The sequence below is a fragment of the Andrographis paniculata genome, unplaced genomic scaffold (genome assembly GCF_009805555.1).
Source record: "Andrographis paniculata isolate CXL003 unplaced genomic scaffold, ASM980555v1 Contig30END, whole genome shotgun sequence".
In the NCBI taxonomy this organism is placed as follows: domain Eukaryota; kingdom Viridiplantae; phylum Streptophyta; class Magnoliopsida; order Lamiales; family Acanthaceae; genus Andrographis; species Andrographis paniculata.
The window spans coordinates 599,303-621,968 of record NW_026137563.1 but is presented as its reverse complement, the minus strand read 5'-3'; the positions used below and the strand labels follow the sequence as shown (position 1 = coordinate 621,968).

Genomic DNA, 22,666 nt, shown 5'->3' with positions numbered 1-22,666 from the left:
AGACCCCAGTGCTATGGTGAGGTAGGGATGAGTCCTAAATTAAAATTCGACTTTCCGGTAAGGTTGAATATGATACCTCCCTAAATACATGCCATGTTCTAATGTCCATTTCAAATCAAATTCAACAGGAAACTGCAATCAGGATAAAATATACTGAATTGGCTTATGTCTTTATTCTTTACACAAAGATATGCCATTTTTCGCACACAAATAAGCGACTCCAAGATGTATATAGCCATCGATCTAATACTACATATCCACAACAATACAGGCCTCGCCTAAATTACACAATAACTCTCACTGGAGAGAAAAAAGTTGATAAACTTCCACAACAGGGAAGAAAACATGGAGACCTGGCCAAGTACAGAGGTCTAGTGCTCGAAAAAAACCTAATCATATGATATTACAACATGAAGGCACCAGGGCCGCAAAAACTACAAGAAAGCATGCGAGGTATATTCATGCATCCGATGTGCATGGCAAGGCGAGGGATTGCCGAAAAAGATGAAATTTAATTGTAGTATACGAACATGAACGAACCTTCGATTCTCAGGTGCTTCTTCTAGAAAAAACTATGTTGGGACTTGGAAGAAACTGGAGAACATGATTATTCATCACGGGTTTCGGGTTATTTTCAGATCCTGGTTGAAGGTTTATCTGCAATAGTGAGAGTGTGTTCAAACCAAGCAATCAAGAAAGCAAATAATGCGACCTATTACTATTGATCTCCATATATTGATAGATTACAACTGTGTCTGAAGGGTATCCATAATTTCAAGAGCATCGCCAAAGAGAAGTATAAACAGAAATAATAGGAAGAGAAACCTCATAGTTCTCAAGTAGAGGGGCAAACAATGATGAGATTGCTCGGACAGCCAGCTTTTGTCCTATACAGACACGTGCACCAGAACCGAAAGGAAGAAAGGCTTCAGACTCATTTGGCACTGCATGGCACGAGTACCAAGTGTTGTAAACAACATCTAGAGAGATGTTCTATAATGGATAAGGTCCACAAAATTTTTAGAATGTACAATGGAAGACTATATGATATAAATAGATATGATCACACTGCAGTAAAAATTCCAACAACTGTCAAATAGGCATCTTCAATCACACCTGGCCGATGAGGGGATGCTACCAAGTATTGCATCATAATGAAGGAATTGTTAAAATATCTATCACCTAATTACAAGTAGACAGCAGAGATACCAAATGTAATATGTACCTGTAAGAAATTCTGTTTTTCCATCATGCAATGAAAGGAAACGGCATGGGTTAAACTTGCTAGCATCATTTCCCCAGTATAAACTGTCCATCTGAACCAACTGAACGGGCACGACAACAATTGCAGCAGCAGGTATCACAATACCATTTTTCAGACACAAATCTTCAACAATGACAGAAATAGAGATGCATGAGCCACTGAATTTTAATAAGAAACTGGGTACCAACAATTCAACATGGCCCAACACTATGTTTTCCAACTTTCAATGCTTTTCACCAGTATAAGTACACACAATGTAAGCATACAGTGCCTAAAATAACTAACAATCAATGGTGTGTTGTTTAAGTTATTTATGGCTAAACCAAAATATATGTATTTATATAACACACAAACAAATATTATCAAACTGGTAATAGAGATTATCTATATATATAATATATATATACATATTTAACTATATAAGTGTAAGAAAATCACACAATACATGTGATATCTAAATATTAGAATTATAATGTGATGGTAATCATACACTGAATAAATTCATAGAACTAAATGGATTCCACAACATTGTTCTATATTAAGGTTTTCTTAAACTTTCGTCTTTGTTTTATCGATTTTTTTTAACCACATACCATGCAAGCAGATTTTTGGTGTTCTGCAAATATACATGCTGACCTTGACATTACTCATCATCACTCAGCAGCGGATAAGCTTGTTATGTACACCAAAAAACACTGCAGGTATAATGTATCTACAATAGTTGATTCAAAATTAGGGCCTGCGTGCAAGCCAAGATGCATGCATGTTGATGGCTGAAATGATTTCCGCTTGTATTGGAATAAGATTTCAAAAGAAAAAGGATCCAGAGCTGTGTTTTCATCACAATGGATTCAAAGAGAAAAACTAATTACCATGTTGAAGAGAACATCTTTGCAGAAGTGGACCAGCAGGAAGAAGGCGGATTGATTCATATATAGTTGCAAAGAGAGTAGGCAACCCATCCATTGTCTGCAGATCAGGTCTAGTCCCATCTTTTCTTGCCATAACTATCTCTGAATATATCTGTCCAAAAATCAAGACCACTTCATCAAAAAACATTTCAATGAATTTAATCATGTGAGAACACAGCAAATTAAGCCTTAGATATGGTGCATTAGTTTCACTGCTTTGTGATTTTCTCTTGTTATATGTGTTGTTGATATATTAGCATGGTGCACACTGGTCTAAGAAAATATAAGGATCCCAAGGATAATGCATAACAAGAAAAATAGCTCTTAACATTTGAGTAGCAGAACCATAGAGAAATAAGAAACATGTATCAGGATACATTCAAAAGGCACCTATCTATTCTTGATGCATCCTTAAAACTCATTAGATAAAAAAAAAAAATGCTGAGGCCTTAATGTTCTCGAAAAGCAATCAAGTATCAAAATTATACTGGAATGGAAACATTAGCAAGGGTGTCATGCAAAATATTACAAAATCAGGTATATAAAATTATATTAACAATTCAAGAACAGCACCTTATCCTGTACGTGTCTATGTGTCAGAAGTCTTGACAAGATATTAGCAATTAAAGCCGACAAAGTCAAAGACCCATGAAACATCAGACTTATTATTTCCCCACATGGTTCATGCTCCCTCTCCCCATCACCACCAGAATCCTGTAATAATTCTGACTTGCAGGTGTGTCTGCACTCCTTGATAAGCTCTTGGGTTAAGGACTTCAACTGAATACACGAATCCTTGTATTGCCAAAATTCGTGTTTCCAAAAAGGAGCAACACCATAAGATGCCCAAAAGCAAGCATCCTTGGCAATCTTCATTAGCAAATCCTCATAAACAGTTGCTTTAGACCAAACCAGAAATTTATCTCCAAATATCGTAGTTCCTAGGATAGAAAAAGCTAGATGCTGAGCAACAACTTCACAGTCTACACCGCCATTGCCTGTTGCAATTTGAGACCTTTCTACGACATGATCCAATACTTGTGTTGAAATCGAGCATGCCCTCTCAAGTAAGGTAGCACCACCAAGCCTTGCTTCTAATGATTTCCGCTGGTATTTCACCTGAAAACAAACAAAGAACTCATATTCAAACAATAATGCAAGGGATAATTTTATGAAATTTGAAGAAATAAATTCTGAAGGTTAACAATGGTAGGATTTTAAGAGCTGGGATAATATTGACTGTCATTGATATGCACATCTATTGGTAATGAATTAAAGTAGAGGAGATAAGGTTTCTCATTGCTATTTGAAGGTAGAAGAAGAAGCCCTTGCACTTTTTGGATGAGGAGAAGAGCATACTCTGCAAGCCCAAAACTGCAGGTCGCATTAGCTGAGTTCTTCTATTTCATTTCCAAAGCAGGCATTTAGGCCAAGTAATTAGTCAGTCTAGTACTAAGGCAAAAGAATTAGCTAATGAATTGGGATTCAGGTATATGGCCGCATAAAGCTTTCATTATATCAGGAAATTCATAAGCTGCTCTCACTCAGATGAAGAATCATCATTGATATTCTGCCTACCAACTCTCAAATAACATAAAATCATAAAAAGTGCAAATAAAACTTTTCTCTTCATATCCAAGAGTGGATATGACTCATCAGGAGAACTCACATGTAACAGAGTGCTAAGGAATGAATGATGTGAGGAAAATGGAGAGGAAGACTTCAGACTGGCAGTAGGACCAGCATAGCAGAAAAACAAAAGAAAACACACTCATGTTCATGTATCTATAAACAAATAGTAAGGAACAAAAAAAAAAGCTTAACAATCCTCACGCAACTTTCTAAAGTTGTAGAATCATAATGTTTATCATTCCCAGTAAATATCTTCACAAATTATAGGCCAAACAGACAGAAAAGGTATCCATAATACGTAGCTCAACAAAGAACAAAGGTTTCACATACTTTTAATGATATCCTAATTCAGATTATATACAAGCTCTACACATATCGAATTGTAAAACACAGAAGAAAGCTAAATAGTAACATATTATTGTCTGCATAATCCACTGGCATGAGTATGAAAAGATATACAGTCATCCATCGTAGCAAACCTTCTCAAAGGAAGATATAAAAAGGCTTGATTCTCCGAAAGCAAGACGAAAAGCCCTCCCTGTCAAAGGCAGCTTATCCTCAGCCTTCAAGAGTACGTCTTTGATAAGTTCTGTGTCCGCAACTGAGACCATAAGTTGTGTTGGGCCAAGCCAGAGTTTCACAACTCCTCCATACTTCTTATGGCATGTATACAAGATTTCTGATATCAAAGAAAGTAGGCAAAATTAATCAATAAAAAGAACTTCAGTAACAATAGGATTATCCAAAAGGTCACAGATGACAATGGATCGAAACGCAAACCAGTAATAAAAACCTAAATTGATCTAACGCAACATCATACGTTAGGCTCCAGTTCCTCATTCTTCCCATTTTTCACCAGAAAAAAGCATAAACAATTACAAAAACTTCATAGTTATTCAAAAAATCAATCCCCATGCACGTACGTACACACACAAGTCAAATATCCCTACAGCACACATACTCTAAGTACACAAACAACCGACCGGTGAGACTGGTGCCGGAAAAAAGTTGACCGTGGCCATAGAACGAGCTGCAAGGCGGACCAGGTAACTGCCGAGCTTTGCTCCATAAACCAAAAACCTTTCCCAACCTCCCCAGCAAAAAGGTGGTGACGGCGATCAGTGACAACCAAAGGAATGCATTAATTTCTCGTTCAATACAGGATCCCATCTCTGCCAAGCATCGATTCGGCAGCACGCACTTTGAGAGAGAAGGAGACTGTACACGCCTGCTCAGTTAGGGATTTTGACTTTCTCAATGTTGACTTATTTGTCAATAATATTTTAATTTAAAAAATATAAAAATAATTAACGCCCACCGTGGGGCTCGAACCCACGACCACAAGGTTAAGAGCCTTGCGCTCTACCGACTGAGCTAGACGGGCTGTTATGATATATTAAATAATTTACTTTTTAAAACTATTATAATATTTAATAAATACAATTACTTTTTTTTTAAAAAAGTAAAAATATATCGAAAATGTATAAAACTACAAACAAACGTATCCTTATTTAGGGCCCATAGATGCATGGCCACGTGGAACGTGCTTAATTATGACGTAATAAAATTTATTAATTAAATATATTGCTTTGAAAATTGGAGGAGTCAAACTACGAAATTTCCAAGGCAAATAAATTTCTGCAATGTGTTTGAATTACTATGTGATAAAAATGCCCAAAAGGCTATTTTCCGAGGTTACAAAGCACAACAACCTCACACAGTTATCATAAATACTCCCTCCGTCCCACCTATAATGTTCACATTGCCGCTTCTCTTCGTCCCACATTTTATGTTACTTTTTTTTTTTAAAGATAATTATACATTTTAATCTTATTTTAAAATTTTTAATTTTAATTAAATTAATTAGTTATCTTTTTCGTGTCTACAGTGATCCAAACATCAAATGTGGACTGAATGAGTAATTAATTTACAAACTTAAGATTATGTTTAATATTATTTGTTAAAAAATATTTGAAATTCATATTTAACATTCATCACTATTAAATTTGAGATCCTTTTATTTTTTTTTTAGTTTGAATGTAATATAGCTATTTTCTGGATTGATTTACAATTTATCTATTTTATCATTTTAGTCTATCAATTTATTCATTTTTTTTTAAAATTACAATTTTCACCTGAATTAAAAAATACTTAAATATTTTAAAAATAAATAAATTATGAGTTTAAAATTATTTTTAATAGTTTTACTATACTACCTCCTCCTTATAAAAATATACTCACTTTTATAAGAAGAGAGAGAGAGTACTACTCATACAATAATCTTTGTTTACCACTTTTGTCTGTTTTAAAACAATAGTCCAATTTTCATAAATAATCATATCACTATAAAATTATCTATATTTTTTTCATTATTATACAATTGTCATTACTTTTTACACTAATATACTCATAAAGGCAAAAAAGTCATTTATTGTTACTTTTTACCCACTATCAATATAATATTAATATTTATTAAATCACGTGTCCAAACATTGGGACGGAGGAAGTATTTATTTTTAAAATAATCTATAAACTCAAAACATAATTTCATTCAATAGAATTTGTGTTAAATAAAAACACACTTTTATATAAATATATATATATATTTGAATAAAGATAATTAAATAAAAAGAAGATATATTTAGAGAGAAATATGGAATGAATTTTATTTTTTATGTATATTATTTCATAAGACCAAAGACACATTTTTATTTTTTATTTTTTGGATGATGTGGGAACCGCAGCAGCTACCCGAAAGTGCGCATTGGGTAAACCTTTGGCCGAACCTAATACCCTGCAAACCAGGCCCGACGGAAAAGTAAAGGCGAATGTAATGTAAATAATATAAATAAGGACACATTTATAGTATATAGTGTAACGTATGTAAGTAATATAAACAAAGACATACATCTCTATGCATCTTTGATGTGTACGTATTCTAAATATATTTAATTGAAGTTATATATATAAACGAAAAAAATATAGTCAATATTTTATTTTATTTTATTTTAATTTAATTTTTAGAAGAATACTAGATCATCTATGGGCAACAATTCAATGGTTTGGATATTCATTACATTTAATCGTTTGGATTTTGAGTTGGGATTTGAATAGTAAAAATTTTGAATTTGAATAGTTGTATTATGTGATATAAATAGGTGTTGATGTGATGTTTTGAAAATAAATTTGATTTTTAGTATAATATAAAAAATAAAAAAATAGATGTTTGATTTGATATTTTTTTTTAAGAAAAAAAAAATGAATAGTATATTTAAAATTCAATCCCCTTATATCTACAAATTTGTTTTTTCCTTTATGTTTTCATAATTATTTGTACTGTGACAATTTTTTTTTAAAAAAAAAGGTTAAATTAAGTTTTATAAATATAATATTTTGTTTTAAATAATTAAATAAAAAACCGTTCTAATATTTATGTTAATTTGTTATTTTTGAAATAATTTTAAAATACAACAGAAGTTAAAGAAATTTACTTCGATAAAAAAAATATTAAGTAAATAAATTAAAATTCTATATTTTCAGTATTACGTAAATAACTTTTAGTATTATTCAATTACAATAAATTTTTAAAAATATATAGAATTTATTCCTATAAAATGTGGCGTCAAATATTCATATTTTATTATTCTTGAAAATTTCTAAATATTCTTAAAAAATATATTTAAATGGAATCAATGAATTTAATTTTAGTTTAAATTTGAATTTTTTTATTTAAATAATAATTTATAAAGTAATAATATATTTTTATTAAAAATTATATTAACTAAATAATTATATATATTAACTTAAAACTAAAAAAAAAAAAACAAAGAAACTCAATAAATTAAAAATAAATGAGAATGACAATGGGACTATCTTTTTATAGGAAAGGACCAGCAACATTAAGAAAAAAGAGACCGACCCCGCCTAGGATCGAATCTACGCTGCGGTACATTTGGAAAATTGATAATATTAAACCTATTATAATAATAATAAAAAAATAAGAATAATTTTACGGTGATATGAATATTTATGAAAATGAGACTATTATTTTGGGATGAACAAAAATGATAAACAAGACTATTGTATTGAGACGAGAGTATTGTGTTTAAAATAGATAAATTTTGATAACAATTACAGAATAAAAATAATATAATTAATTCATTATGTATATTTTAATTTTATATTTTTAGATAACTTAATATGCACATAGATCCCACGATGCATGTATGAATTTTAATGCATGCACATATATTACGAAACTAAAATTAGAGTAGTTGAAAAAAAAATAATAAAAAAAAATTATTTACTTTCTTTGTCCATTGAAATGTTGCCATTTTTTATTTTCGTCCGTTTAAAAACAAAATTATTATTTTCTAATTTAGTAATTGTACTATTTACCTAACACAATAAATATTATTCCAACTTATATTATATTACACAAATGTCATTACTTTTATATTATACAATACCAATAGGGGTATTTTCGTCTTTTTCACTACAACTCATTATAATATTAATATTAAAAAATCTTTATTTAAAAAATAAACGACAACCTTGCATCGGAACGGAGGTAATATTTTTTATTATAATAAAAATAATTTATATTCAAATACTTTTTATTATTTTAAAAAATACATATCTAAATTATTTTATACAAATTTATTAATTAATAAAATATTATTATTTTAATTTATTAAAAAATTGAACTATACATTGTATTTTTTTATATATATAATGTGGCAGCTATCCGACAAGTCGCTCCGGGTAAATTCAAACTCCCTGATACCCTCCGAATTGAGTTCGACAAAATAAGTTACATTAGTCAAATAATGTATAATAAATAAACCTGAAAGCCTCCGGATTTAAACTCAAAACATTGGATTTAATATAAATTGGGAGTTGGATTTAGTATTTTTGGTTTTGTCTTGTGTTGTGAATTATTAAAAAACGCAAACAAACAGTCTCTCTCACTCTCTCTCTCTCTCTATATATATATTTGCATGCACGTATCACTCACAACAACTTTCTTCTTCATATTTCTCAGCGAATCCAACAATGAAGCAACCAAATGACTTTCACATTTCCATTCCCAGACCTTTCTTCTTCCTCTTCATCTTCTTCCTCACTCTTCTGCAAACCCTAATTTCTTCGCAATCCATTCACCCCTTCGATTCCCTCACTCCCGCAGAATACACACAAATCCAAACCACAATTCGCAACCTCTACCCCGCCGCCGCCTTCCACTACGTCGGCCTCGACGACCCCGACAAATCCGCCGTCCTCCGATGGCTCTCCGATCCCCAATCTAAGCCCACCCCCCACCGCCGCGCCTACGCCGTCGTCCGTACCGGTACCAAATCACACGACATCGTCCTCGACCTCGACAGAAACGTCGTCGTCTCCGATAACGTATACGCCGGCCATGGATTCCCGATTCTCACCTTTGCAGAGCAGGTTGCATCTGAAGAGCTTCCGAAGACGTATCCGCCATTTATTGCGTCCATGGAGAAGAGAGGGCTGTTGATTGATGAAGTGATCTGTGGAAGCTTCACCGTCGGGTGGTTCGGGGAGGAGACTCGACGGAGAGAGGTAAAATTGATGTGCTTTTACCTGAACGGGACGGTTAATTTCTACATGCGGCCGATTGAGGGAATCACCATTGTCGTCGACCTCGACGAGATGAGAATCTCCGGCTACCGCGACAGGGCGGTCATCCCTGTCCCGAAAGCCGACGGGAAAGATTACAGAGAGTCGCGGCAGAATCCGTCGTTCGATAACCGTTTCAAGAGCATCGCGACCTACCAGCCCGACGGTCCGAGTTTCGCCATTAATGGCAGCTTAGTAAGGTAAGATCAATCGATCAATCTATGATCAATCAATTACTGATTAATCACTATTCACTACCTTCTTTGTTTAATCTCCGATTCAATTTCAGCTGGGCGAACTGGGAATTCCATGTCGGATTCGACATGCGCGCCGGGCCGGTGATCTCTCTGGCGTCGGTGTACGACCACGAGCAGGACACGCGGCGGCGCGTGATGTACAGTGGCCTTATTTCAGAGCTTTTTGTGCCGTACATGGACTTGACAGAAGAGTGGTACTACCGGGCATTCCTCGACAATGGCGAGTGGGGGTTCGGGCAGTCTGCCGTCCCGCTGCAACCTCTCCGGGACTGCCCGGAGAACGCCGTCTTCCTCGACGGCTATTTCGCGTTTCACGACGGGACTCCGACCAAAATTCCGAACGTCTTCTGCTTGTTTGAGCGCCACGCCGGCGACATCCTCTGGCGCCACTCCGAACAGGCCGTCGGAGATCTGGTTACGGAAAGCCGGCCGGACCGGACCTTAGTTCTGAGAATGGTGGCAGCGGTGGCGAACTACGATTACATTATCGATTGGGAATTTAAGCAGACGGGAAGCATTAAAGTCACTGTAAGCACAATTTGTAGCTTTAAATTTTTCCCCCAAATTCGAAACCCTAATATTTCAATTTCCGCCATTGAAACCAGGCTGGACTCTCTGGTCTGCTCGCCGTCCGCGGCAGTCCGTACACCAACGCCGGCCAAATCAACACCGAGCAGTACGGGAAGCTGCTGTCAGAGAATCTCCTCGGCGCGTACCACGACCACTTCCTTACCTTCCGCCTCGACGTCGACGTCGATGGCGAGGCCAACACTTTCGTCCGGAACGAGCTCCGAACGCGCCGTGTGAACGACGGTCGGTCGCCGCGGAAGAGCTACTGGACAGTCGTCGGGAATCCGGCGAGGCGCGAGTCGGAAGCCAAGGTCCGACACGGCGCCGCCGGTGAGTTGCTGGTGACTAATCCGAATATGAAGACGAAGGTCGGAAACGCCGTAGCTTACAAAATTCTCCCCGGTTTTCCGCCGGCGGGGGTGCTCCTTGAGGAAGACGACTACCCGCAGATACGGGGATCGTTTACGAGGTATAATGTGTGGGTGACGCCGTACAACCGGTCGGAGAAGTGGGCCGGCGGGATGTACGCCGACCGGAGCCACGGCGAGGACGGACTGGCGGCGTGGACGGCGGAGGATCGGGAAATCGAGAACCGTGACATAGTGGTGTGGTACACGATGGGGGTGCATCACGTGCCGTGCGCGGAGGATTTTCCGGTGATGCCGACGTTGAGCTTGGGGTTCGAGCTGAAGCCGACGAATTTCTTCGAGTATAATCCGACGCTGAAGTACCGACCGCCGGCGCCGGCGAGCCTGAATTGTACGTTGAGTGGGAGTATTAAGATTTAAGAGTCGGTAAGTTTTGTTAAATGCTTTAATTTTTAATAAATTTATAGTTCCAATAAGTTCAAATATTTAATAAATTTATAGTTAAGTATCATACTCCCTCCGTTGCAGTTTTTTTTTATTAATTTGAATATTAATTATTATATTAATAAATAAATATAAATTAAAAAATACAAAAATATATATTTTAATTTTTTATAATATAAATATATAATACAAATTAAATATATTTATTACTTTTCTATAATATAAATACAATAATATTAGTAGACAATTGACAGTATAAAATATCTTTAATGTAAAATATAATAACATAACAACCAAATGGACAATGCATCGGATTAAGTGTTAATATATATGATCTGTTTTGTAATGTTTGGAGGTGCGTATGGTTTATTTATATCATTATGAAGTAAATATTTTTAGATAATTATTGTTTATTAAATGGTAGTAAAAATATATATATATTGTTTATTCACTTAGATGCAAAATATATATGAGTGTGTTTACTTGTGTGATTTTAATTTTGAATTTTGGTTTTCAATAATGTAATTGATGTTCATATAACATATAACATTAGGGTGTGTTTGTTTGGGAGTTTGGATTTTACGTTGGGATTTGAGCAGTAAAAATTTTGAATTTGAATAATTGTATGATGTAATATAAATAAGTATTGATGTGATATTTTGAATGTAAAATTAATTTTTAGTATAATATAAAAAACGAAAAATAAATGTTTGATTTGATATTTTTGGAAAAAAAAAAAAAAGGGATGAATAATGGAAATCTAATCCAATCTCCCAAACAAACACACCCTAACAAGACACTAATAGTAAATGCAAGAATTTTTGTTGTCCATGCGCGATGGTGTGGAGGTTGGACGTGTGACCGTGAAGTTACGGATTCAAACCTCCGACACTTGAGATCATCTGTCACACATGGTTCGTCTAGTAAATTAAATGTTACTTAAAACTCATTTTGTTACTTAAAACTACCATACCATACTTTTTATATTCATTTCGATAATCCAATAGTAAATTAAATGTTCAGCTTCTAATAACCAAAATATATATATCTTTTGCAAACATTATTGTCTTTATATCGAAGCAACTGACTGACTTTCGTGTTTTTCTTCCATGTAGTGCAAAATATTCTAAGTTACACAATACAAACTCTATTTGCTACACACAATCTCAAAAGGCCATTTTTTTGCACTCAACTTCCACACTCCTGCGGAGTCGTTGCAATGAAAATATTGTGAATATTCACGAAACAACTGATGAAAATATTCAGACACACAATTTCTCGAGCAATTAGAGTTCAATTTTTCTATCGCAGGCGAAGTTATAGTAACTTTTTCCATGAAACGGGCGTACCTTGTGATATGCGTAGCGAGCACAAAGTCAAATTGTGGTGCATTGCACCAAGCATCTCTGTGAGAACACGAGTAAAAGTTTCGAGATATCTTTATATTTTTCAGTTGCACGTAATCGAAGCTTTGCTTGCTCAAGTACATGGCTCCATCGAATTCACAAACACCTATAAGGTACTTCGCAATGTTGTCCTGTCCATTTCAATTAATCAACACGACCTTATAGTGTATCCAAGATGTATTTATGCTCGGCTACTATACAATTTTATCGTGCATTTTAAACTAATTAGTCAATTTTATCATAGCAAGTAAACACATGGGAAATAAACACACGTACTGCACTCGATAGGCTTAAAATTGCAGATACGACGATCAAAAAATAAAAAAATCAAATAAATAGATAGGACTAATGTTAACCTCATTACCTCCCATGTTGTCGGGGCTTCCACCTCGAGGACTAGTGTCTCCAAGAAAGGTGAACTCTGTAAAAGGTATGTTATTCCGGGGAGTTCGTGTTTAAAAGCACGCGAATGTAGTGTCAGGTGTTTGCACTTGAATGACGGACACTGTCTGCCCAATAGTTTCAACAAGGACATGACCTGCAACAACTTGCAGTTGGAATTTAGTGAGTTTTATACCAGAGACTACCTATACCTATATGCAAATATCATTTCAAAATTTAAAGCATGTTTAAATTTATGATCTTTTTCGGAGAACCCTTTTTGGATAATTAGACATGCCCTTGTTATAATTCTATTGGTAACCATACAAAACCATTATGCAAGATATGACACATAAGTAAGTTAACATATTCGTCGTTAGCTTTTGTAACGATTCTACTCCTTAAGGCATTCATATTCACTATAAAGGGGAAGGAGACTATTACAATAGTTGGAAATGCGAATGATAATCAATTATAAATATCGGTATGTGCTTATGCATATATGTTTGTTGGCACAAACAAAAGAACAGAATTTAGTTTGAGATACAGCACACAACCAAGATTTGAGCTTTTGACACTCATTGTAACTCTACCTACTAATAGTTTGTAGGTAAAGTTTCTAAAAGAAAACGTAACAGCAAATAAGGCACAATTAAACATGCACCAAGGATCACTTAATGCAGTTGAATCTTTAGAATAAGTGAAACAGCAGTACATCAAATTGATGTGCATGTCATTAAAGGATTGAAACTCATAGATGAAAATCCAAGTAAGAAAATCTAATCCCACATTTAAGTAAACTTCAAGAGCAAAATCAAGTTTGTGACTATTGATTAACTACATGTGCAATATGGATAGTCATGGATAATTGAACAAGGACATTTTCAGTTTGAGGTTAATGGAGGACAGAGGGCCCCTTTCGGAAAAATGGATCAACAAAGAAAGATTATCACATAAAGCTAGTTAAAATTATACTTATGTAAAATTGATCGAAGCTATCTGTCGTAAGCTCTCCTAATCAACACTGGTCCCGCGAACACACATATATGAATATGATCCTAAATCATAATTTTCCAGAAGCATAGCCACAAAGCATCAATCTAACCTGAATAAGCTCTCGTCCAAATGCTAGCTCCTCAACAGCACACAAGCTTTCCAGTATTGGAGCTTCCCGACGGATGAATACATCAACATCAAACGGGCCATAGAAATGGTCAACACATTCAAATGTAAGACCAGCTTTGAGCAAAGAAGAAACATCTTTCAGCCGAATATCAGATCCACGATATGGTCCAGAAATCTCTAATTGCTCAAGCCAAGGAGCAATAACTTCAAAAAATTCATTGTCATAGTTCCTGTGATTCACCACTCTTAGCTTTCTCACAGCTGACGACCCAAAATTCAACTTACTAATGCCTGAAACTTGATTCAGAACCAAACTTTCCAACACCTGACAACCTGACAACACTTTAGCTATGTCCTCATCACTAATTTCCACCAATGACAACGATAAACTCTTGAGTGAACACCAATTCACAATACTGCCGAGAAGTTTGAAATCAATCGGGCCTTCGATGTCCAATTTCTTAAGCGATGAGTTATGGCAGAACCACTCAGGAGCAGAATAAACGGACATTGGAAATGTCAACAGAAGAATCTCAACGTTTCTCAGAAATGCCCATTCCAGCAATTCGTCGAACATTTGGCAGTCAATATCAATAACGTAATCCACCACCAACGAGAATCTCTTGATATTACGACTAGTAAATTGTGACAAGGTGCGGCTAACTACTGAAACGAACTCTCGCACCACGACTTCACAGGTCATGAAATTGAGATATCTACCGTACAATTTGCGGAAAGGATAATGAACAGCGATTCCATCAGCTAGCTTCCACAAGTTTCTCCACTTAGTCGAGATCGCACCTGTTCGGACGGCGTCCTCCATCTCCAATCGCGAAAGGATCTCGAGCAACAGCGATTCCGGCAGCTCGGACAGCCGATCTTCCATTGCTTCCGGAGCTGCACCAAATTGAAAATCCGAGCTGCTGCTACTTCTTCTTCTTCCTATCCATAAGCGTGCTCGGATAGCTCCCCTCTAACGAAATTTTGCTGCATTGAATGCCTATCCATCGAATCCGTCAGTCAACGTTTCGATAGGTCTCGGCGCCACATTTTCTATATTCAATTTTGCCGGCACAACAACTTTGACTGTACTCCCGAGCCTTGTGCTATTATTAATCGAGACAGATTCCAAAACGAGGGCTAGCCATGACGCCATGAGAGCTGCGATGAGGAGAGCAAACGTTAGCGGAAAGATTACATCGTTTGCAGGCCATCGGTGAACACTTTCGATATATATACTAATGTGTTGAATTAAATCGATAATGCAACAAGTGACGGGCCAATACATTTACGACAGGTGGCCCACTAAAAAACTAAAAAGAAAGAAAGAAAATGGAGATGCGGGGTATCGATCCCCGTACCTCTCGCATGCTAAGCGAGCGCTCTACCATCTGAGCTACATCCCCATGTTGCTCAGATTGTAGATTTTAATTATAATATAATTTGTGTGTATCATATTTGGTCCATAATAAATAATTTCGTGTGTTTACTTAAGGGATTTTTGTTTATGGTTTGAAGTTTAAGTTGGAGTTTTAAATTTAATTTATTGTTTGATAAATATTTCAAAATTCACCAAATAATTTTATACATCATTAATTTTGGTTAATAAATAGATGTAAACAATTAAATATTGAATTGTTTGATTTGAGTAAATACGTACTTAGATGTAGTTGATATTAGTTGATAGCAGAGCAGTCCTTACTTTTGAAGGTCCGGGGCGAAATAAAAATCAGAGGCCCTTAATATATATATATATATATAATGTTTTTTATCTATAATAAAATATAAATAATAAAAAAATATTCTTTTTAGTATTCTTATGAAAAAAATATCAATAGTAATAATAATAAAGCAAAATTGTTCACAATTCTCATATATTTTTGAAACTTTAGCATAAAATTTTTGTGTACTTTAGAAATTGTGTGGCGTTCTTTATACTTTAACAAACGTTATTTGAAACCCCTATCATGCAAAAAAATATAGGCGAGAAATCATATTCTTTTCGTCCAAAAAGTATGAAAAAGAGTTTTATGCAACATATTTGAAAGTATACGAAGACGTTATACAATTTATAAATTATAGAGATGATTTACACTGAATTTTGAAATAACAAGAGAGTTATTGACAATTTTATCCGATAATAATAATAATTTTGTCTAATACTTATTTTCTTCTTAAAATAAAAGATCCTTAAATATATATAAATGATATACTCTACTCTTTTTTATTATTATTATTATTTAACCTATAATAGAATATAAATAATTAGATAAAATAATATTTTCCAATATTTTTTAGATAAATATCAATAATAATATTAATATAATTTTGTCTAAATAATATATATATATAATATATATTTTTTAATTTTTAATAAAATATCAATAATTGGATAAAATTAATTTTCACTTAGGAGATAGCCTCCTATTATGAAACTATAGTGATAAACGAGTCAGTTATGACATAAAAAAATCAATTTACCATATATATATATTTTATATATTTTTTTGAAGGTTGTGTATGAAAATTTTCTCAAACACTATTGTAATAATAATAATATTATTATGTTAAATTCGGCAGAATTTTATTGTTATGATAATATTTCCTTTATATCTAATTATGATTATAATATTATCAAATCCACCAAATCTTATTATTATATTACTAAATCGACAGAAATTAATTATTATTATATATACAGGCTTTTTTGATTTCTCATTCTTTACTTCTTTGTTTTTGCCTTTTGTATTTATTTGTTCGTTTACCACCTATTTTCTCTCTTCTACCCAAACTCCGCTGTCAAGTTTACTTTCCCTTTCCGCAGCTTTGCAATTGCAATGGACGGCGATAGAAGTAGCGAATCATCCCCCGAAAGGAAGGGGAAAACGAGGAAAATCGATAACCTAGGGCCAGATAGATTGAGTGATTTGCCTGAAGAATTGCTGCTTCAGATCATCGAGCGTTTGCCGCTGGACGACGCCGTTCGAACAGGTGTGCTCTCTAGAAGGTGGAGAAATCTCTGGAAGGATGTCGATGAAGTCCTTGTTAGATGTCCCTCGGAAGCTATCCCCGCCTATTCGGGGGCCGAAGGCCCTGGGGATTGCCAATTTAGATCCTTATGTCGCCGTTTGCAAAATCGCTTGGATCAAATCACTGATACTTTGTACAAACTCAGTCGCCCTAATATTAGAAAATTCACGTTCAGCATTAAGACCGGTCAACTTTCCCTATATGATGTGGATTATGATGATTCCTGGACTATCTGGGCTCACTCGAGTAACGTTAAAGTTGTTTCGATGGAATTGAGCGAGACCAAGTACTATCGCCTCACGTGTTTCTGCCGTAACTCAGCGCTCGAGGAGTTGTACATTCGGGGATATACCCGTTTGTCAATCTGGGACCGCTCCGTAAGTTGGAATTCGCTCAAGATTCTGTCCCTTTCGGAACTTTGTATTACTGAAGAGGGCATGCATAAAATACTCCGAGGCTGCCCTGTTCTGAAAACTTTGGATCTAAGCGATGTTTATATTGTTCCTCGGCTTGAATCCTTGGAGATTAATGGAGTCTTGGATAAAGATTATCTTCAGCTGATCAATGGATCGTCGCTGCTCAAGGCCAATATTGATTTGATATTTGCAGTGGCTTATGTCGATGGTGAGTATGATGAGGAGGATGAGGCGGAGTTGATAATAAGTCGGGGCACAAATATTTTGAAAAGTGCTGTCAATGTTGAGGAACTTACTTTAGGTGTATTCCATGTTCAGGTGAGATTTTCATTTATTGTGATTATTTGTTTTGTGTTTTCATACATGCCATCTTGTGGTAAGAATCTTACTATAGGATAATTGACTTCACTTAATAATAAAAAGTTTCAGATATAGCATGATTGGGTAACATCCATGAAGTTGCGATGACAATGGCATATTAGATGTTTTCATTAAATCTTGAATTAAGAAATCGGTAACTATATTATAAGAGTCATGTTAGAATGACAATGGGAAATTAAAAAGTTATTGTTTTTCTTGCAGGCCTTGTCTCTTAAGAAAGTTTTAGGCAAATCTTGTCCATCATTCATAAATTGCAAGCATATGATCTTTACAACATTTTTTTTCGAATATGAACTGCCCGGCATTGTACATCTGCTTGAAAGCTCTCCAAATTTAGAGACGCTGTCGATACTTGTGGAGCATGGAATAGTTTTGTGCAATTGGAAGGTTTGTATTTCCCTTCGCATTCACCTACCGTTTGTTTATATAATAGGATTTTTTTATCTCTAATAACAATTTGCCTCTCAATTTATTTTCTCATCACAATTCTGACATTGTATTATCACGGAGGACAGAATATTGCTGAAAATTTCATTCGAAACGCCTGGGACGTCAATGGAGCTGAATACCTGAACTCACAAACTGCACAATTCCAACACTTGAAGTGCGTCAAAATCCGGTATACCTTTTTTCCGGATTGTCGTTCATTCTACGGGTGGAATGACGATGTTGAACGCTTCGACTCGCACCTGGCGGCTTATATTATGGCGAACTCGCCTTCTCTGGAAACGCTGGTGATCGCCTTCTCAGGGTTTGACAATATACACCGTTGGTCCTCCCTACGCTGTTTTTTTGGTTTTATCTCCAAAATCTATGATGAATTTACACTTCAGTGTCAAAATCAATTGGCAGATGGTAGATGGCTAGTAACCATTGACCTCTCTAAATTTGAGATTAGATGCTGCAAAAGGGTCTCTGTATGATATCCTCAGCCTCAACTTCATGTATAAATTGATATCTTATGCAAGCATTGTTCATATCAAGTGCTTTAAAATTTAAATGACTCCAATTGATTTTTAATGCGATGTTGCCAGAATTTACAGTTTTATTATTATTATTATTATTAGTTTGGTATAATGTATTTTGTGTTTGATTACTTAATTAGAATAAAAGTGCTAATCATAGTACTCATTCCCAAATATGCTTATATTAACGCAGTTGAATTTTTTCATAAAACAGATCTTTGTTATTTTGTGGATTTCTATAGTCTATATTGCAATGAACTAGTTTAAGTCAACAACTTTGTAATAGGGTGTGTTTGTTTGTTTGGAGGTTTGGATTTTGAATTGGGATTTGAATAGTAAAAATTTTGAATTTGAATAGTTGTAAGATCTGATTTTGAATGTAAAATTGATTTTTTTTGTATAATATAAAAAATAAAAAGATATTTGATTTGATGTTTTCGTGGAAAAAAAATGAGATGAATAGTAAATTTAAAATTCAATCCTCCAAACAAACATACTCGTAGTATTTTTTAAGAACAGGATCGCTTAGGGCACCCGGGAGATGCGCCACATCATAAAATAGAATGGTGAAGATGTGATTCCATTGCCATGGGTATATATTATATATGTTTTGTATTTGTAATTTATATTCAATTTATTGTTATATTTAAATTTTGTAGTATTTTTATAATTCATAATATTTTGTATTCTACGAAATGATACCAATATTGAATATATTTTATCAATTTAAAATTTAAAATATATAAATACAAATATTATATAATTCTATTGAACAAATCAATATTAGTAAATTTAATTTAATTTATTAAATAAAAAATAATTATAAATTTTAAAGCAATTAAATAAATAATTAATACTACAAATTAAAATTATAATTAAAAAATAATATATATATAATATGAAAATAAAAATTTATTAAAAAATTAGGATGAATATTTTGTTGTGAATATAAAATAGAAGAGAATATCTCCGAAAAAGTAGTGGAGATTTCCCAAAAGCGGGTATTTCCATTCCGGATGGTCTTAACCAATCAAATTTTGAATTGTGAATTTATCATAATTTTTTAATTATTCAATTTTTTTTTAATATCAAATTAAATAATTATTTTTTTTATTTTTATTTTATATTAAAAATTAATTTTACATTCAACACAAAGACTATATAACAAATTCCATAAACTTAAATCTAAACAAACTAAACAAATCAAAACAACTTAATATATGAATAAGACCTAACTTAAATCTATATATCAAATTTAAAATTGAATATTTAAAATATTTTAATGTTTCCTCAAACTTAAATAGTATAGCGTAAACAACTTGAGAAGTTAAACATAAACACAAAAGACAAAAACAAAAATAAGAGTTGTTTGTTTGTCGTTGCCACCGCAGTTCTACCTTATCAAAGCTTGAAATAACATTTTTAACTGAATTAAAGTCGAAAACAACAAGACTTTTAATCGAATCGGAAACGACGAGACTCTTCACATAGTAAAAAAAACGGAACACTAAATCCAGAGGAGATTCTCAATACAATCGGACCTCTTGAGAAACATGAGAGACTGATCACAAGCAAGACTATCGCAAAACTCCAACACGAAATTGACTAAGTTTACTCTAGAGAAAAATAGATTCTAATATTATATTAAATTAGTTTGGAATAACTCAAAAATTGAGTTATATGATCCTTAAAATAAGGGATATATATATACCTAATAAAACAAATTTTATAAACTTAAATCTAAACAATTTAAAGCAATTTAATCCACGGATAAATCAAATTTAAATATAAATTTATTAAATATAAAATTTAATATCTAAAATATCTCAATAACACTTTGAACAGTGTTAAATCTTTTTATATGTTTAATAATAATAATAATATGTTAAATCAAATTAAAAAGATGTTTAATTTTATTTTATTTTTTCAAAACACTATTATAATAATAATCATAATATTATGTTGAATCAAATTTTATTGTTATAATAATATTTCTTCTATATCTAATTATGATTATGATATTATGAAATCGATAGAAATTAATTATATATATATATACAGGTTTTTGGATTTCTTAGTTGTTTTTGCCCTATTGTATTTGTTCACTTTTGTGATTATCTGTGTTTTCATATATGCTTTTTAATTTCCAAAATGATATGTATGTGCGTAATCACAGCAATAGATCTTGTGGTGGTAAGAACTAAGAAGATAATCGACTTACTTGTTTTCTAGCCAAACCACTATCTCTATTAACATATGCAATGTGGCTAGAGTGGTAAATGATTCTTATCTTCAAGTTCATTTAATCAAACGTTGCAGATAGCATGATTGGTAACATCCATGACCATGAAGTTGCTAAACATATATTTGCTCTTCATCTCCATATCGTTTTATTGTTTTCTTCGAAAGTTCTTACGTTTATGTAGAATAGGGGAAAGCGAGTCAACCTGGTATGTTAGCTATAGTTGAGTCCAAGTCGTGTTCAAGAAGCTCAACTTTGCAATCATGTGGTGCTGAATGTTTAAGAAATCTAACTTGATGATTCATTCAATCGGCTCCCGTCTAAAGAGATGGTTCTACTTCGTCGGATATTTCTTCAAGTATCTGGTATGCACTATCTGAACAAACTTCATAATGTTGGTATGCGATCCCCCTTATCTGCCATTAACATTATGGCAGAGTCTTGGAATTTTTACTTGTTTGTGATTCTTCTAATTTCCTTCGATTGTTCAATTCCTTGTATTAATCAAGAAAACCTTTAGCTTGAATGTCTTGAAAACCTTTAACAAAAACAATTTCTCATTGGCATCTCAATTTCGTGAGTTCAATTAAATGCTAGTCTAGATGATAAATGATTGATACTATGTATATGTTTCACAAATCTATCTCATTATCTCCTCTCGAAAGCTGAACTGTCTGAATTGTTTTACTGGGGTATACAATGTTTTATTAAATGCTGAATCAAAAAATTCGGAACTGCATTATATGAGATGACAATGAGAAATTGTTTTTGTTCACTGTCTTGTTCCATCCATCTCAAAAAACAAGTTGTTTTTTTTTTTTCTTGCAGGCCTTGTCTCTGAAGAATGTTTTGGGCAAACCTTGCCCATAGTTCATGAATTGCAAGCACATGACCTTTTCGATGTTTTTCTTCAAATATGAACTACCCGGTGTTATACATCTGCTTGAAAACTCTCCAAATTTAGATGTTGTTGATAAATGTGGTGGATGGACCACTCCTGCACTATTGGGAGGTTTGTATTTCCCTCCATTTCAGCATTCACTCGCCGTTTTTCATTTAATAGGATTTTTATCACTCTATTAACAATTCGCCTCTCCATTTATCTTCTCATCGCAATTTTGACACCCTATTACCATGGATAGAAGAATGGCGAAAATTTCATTCCAAGGGTTTGGGATGTCAATGGAGCTGAATACCTAAACACACGAACTGCACAATTTCAGCACCTGAAGAACGTCAAAGTCCGGCATACCAGTTTCTTGTGGTCTCATTCATTCAACACGCGGAATGTTGAACGCTTCGACCCACACCTTGCGGCTTATATTATGGCGAACTCCACTATTTCATCAATTCCTTTTTTAAAAAACATCAAATCAAACACTTAATTTTTTATTTATTATAATACACTAAAATATTTTATATTCAAAACATTACATCAAGACATATTTATATCTTATCAAATAACTATTTCAATTCAAAATTTTACTATTTAAAATCAAGACCCAAAATCAAAATCTCACAGATAATCACACGTTTTATTAGTAAAGCTAACTCTTGTATTAAATTCTTATTCAAGAAAAATTTTGTTTGGATTTTTTCAAGTTCAATTAAAAGGCATATGACCATTG

At 33.7% G+C, this 22,666-nt stretch overlaps 4 protein-coding genes and 2 non-coding genes across 8 annotated transcripts; 2 read left to right on the top strand and 4 right to left on the bottom strand.

The window, feature by feature from the left end:
* Window positions 1-135: 135 nt before the first annotated feature.
* On the bottom strand, window positions 136-5,058 carry LOC127246515 (cytochrome P450 734A5-like). The gene is made up of 7 exons (XM_051267954.1): window positions 4,791-5,058; window positions 4,287-4,486; window positions 2,749-3,294; window positions 2,137-2,287; window positions 1,226-1,387; window positions 826-944; window positions 136-657 (listed from the first exon to the last, which is right to left on the bottom strand). Exons 1-7 carry the CDS (start codon window positions 4,975-4,977, stop codon window positions 550-552), a joined length of 1,473 nt encoding a protein of 490 aa, XP_051123911.1. The 5' UTR covers window positions 4,978-5,058; the 3' UTR covers window positions 136-549.
* Window positions 5,059-5,118: 60 nt separating this feature from the next.
* TRNAK-CUU (transfer RNA lysine (anticodon CUU)) lies at window positions 5,119-5,191 on the bottom strand. The gene has a single exon. It is a non-coding gene; the product is annotated as a tRNA-Lys (tRNA).
* Window positions 5,192-8,862: 3,671 nt separating this feature from the next.
* On the top strand, window positions 8,863-11,068 carry LOC127246532 (primary amine oxidase-like). Its single transcript, XM_051267971.1, has 3 exons — window positions 8,863-9,653; window positions 9,743-10,238; window positions 10,316-11,068. Exons 1-3 carry the CDS (start codon window positions 8,863-8,865, stop codon window positions 11,066-11,068), a joined length of 2,040 nt encoding a protein of 679 aa, XP_051123928.1.
* Window positions 11,069-11,861: 793 nt separating this feature from the next.
* LOC127246832 (F-box protein At5g03100-like) lies at window positions 11,862-15,221 on the bottom strand. Of its 3 annotated transcripts, XM_051268424.1 has the most exons (4): window positions 13,985-15,221; window positions 12,863-13,045; window positions 12,442-12,629; window positions 11,862-11,994 (listed from the first exon to the last, which is right to left on the bottom strand). In XM_051268424.1, the coding sequence occupies exons 1-4, from the start codon at window positions 14,888-14,890 to the stop codon at window positions 11,991-11,993; spliced, it is 1,281 nt and encodes a 426-aa protein (XP_051124381.1). In that variant the 5' UTR covers window positions 14,891-15,221; the 3' UTR covers window positions 11,862-11,990. The 3 variants fall into 3 exon arrangements, with proteins under 3 accessions (XP_051124381.1, XP_051124379.1, XP_051124380.1); XM_051268422.1 differs by lacking the exon at window positions 11,862-11,994 and having other exon boundaries at window positions 12,114-12,629; window positions 13,985-15,220; XM_051268423.1 differs by lacking the exon at window positions 11,862-11,994 and having other exon boundaries at window positions 12,119-12,629; window positions 12,863-13,036; window positions 13,985-15,219.
* Window positions 15,222-15,337: 116 nt separating this feature from the next.
* On the bottom strand, window positions 15,338-15,410 carry TRNAA-AGC (transfer RNA alanine (anticodon AGC)). Its single transcript has one exon. It is a non-coding gene; the product is annotated as a tRNA-Ala (tRNA).
* Window positions 15,411-16,723: 1,313 nt separating this feature from the next.
* LOC127246703 (F-box protein At5g03100-like) lies at window positions 16,724-18,857 on the top strand. Its single transcript, XM_051268221.1, has 3 exons — window positions 16,724-17,768; window positions 18,033-18,218; window positions 18,347-18,857. The coding sequence occupies exons 1-3, from the start codon at window positions 16,842-16,844 to the stop codon at window positions 18,752-18,754; spliced, it is 1,521 nt and encodes a 506-aa protein (XP_051124178.1). The 5' UTR covers window positions 16,724-16,841; the 3' UTR covers window positions 18,755-18,857.
* The last annotated feature ends 3,809 nt before the right edge of the window (window positions 18,858-22,666 follow it).

Bases quoted from the DNA above. Each gene is read 5' to 3' on its own strand.
- LOC127246532 (XM_051267971.1), top strand. From the start codon at position 8,863: ATGAAGCAACCAAATGACTTTCACATTTCCATTCCCAGACCTTTCTTC. The intron at 9,654-9,742 runs GTAAGATCAATC...ATTCAATTTCAG, and splicing joins ATTAATGGCAGCTTAGTAAG to CTGGGCGAACTGGGAATTCC. The intron at 10,239-10,315 runs GTAAGCACAATT...CATTGAAACCAG, and splicing joins CGGGAAGCATTAAAGTCACT to GCTGGACTCTCTGGTCTGCT.
- LOC127246703 (XM_051268221.1), top strand. From the start codon at position 16,842: ATGGACGGCGATAGAAGTAGCGAATCATCCCCCGAAAGGAAGGGGAAA. The intron at 17,769-18,032 runs GTGAGATTTTCA...TTTTTCTTGCAG, and splicing joins TAGGTGTATTCCATGTTCAG to GCCTTGTCTCTTAAGAAAGT. The intron at 18,219-18,346 runs GTTTGTATTTCC...CACGGAGGACAG, and splicing joins TAGTTTTGTGCAATTGGAAG to AATATTGCTGAAAATTTCAT.
- LOC127246832 (XM_051268422.1), bottom strand. From the start codon at position 14,890: ATGGAAGATCGGCTGTCCGAGCTGCCGGAATCGCTGTTGCTCGAGATC. The intron at 13,046-13,984 runs GTTAGATTGATG...TCCAACTGCAAG, and splicing joins TTGGACGAGAGCTTATTCAG to TTGTTGCAGGTCATGTCCTT. The intron at 12,630-12,862 runs GTAATGAGGTTA...TGAAATGGACAG, and splicing joins AAGCCCCGACAACATGGGAG to GACAACATTGCGAAGTACCT.
- LOC127246515 (XM_051267954.1), bottom strand. From the start codon at position 4,977: ATGGGATCCTGTATTGAACGAGAAATTAATGCATTCCTTTGGTTGTCA. The intron at 2,288-2,748 runs GTGCTGTTCTTG...ATTTTTGGACAG, and splicing joins ATAGACACGTACAGGATAAG to ATATATTCAGAGATAGTTAT. The intron at 1,388-2,136 runs GTAATTAGTTTT...TCATTGTTGAAG, and splicing joins AAGATGTTCTCTTCAACATG to ATTTGTGTCTGAAAAATGGT.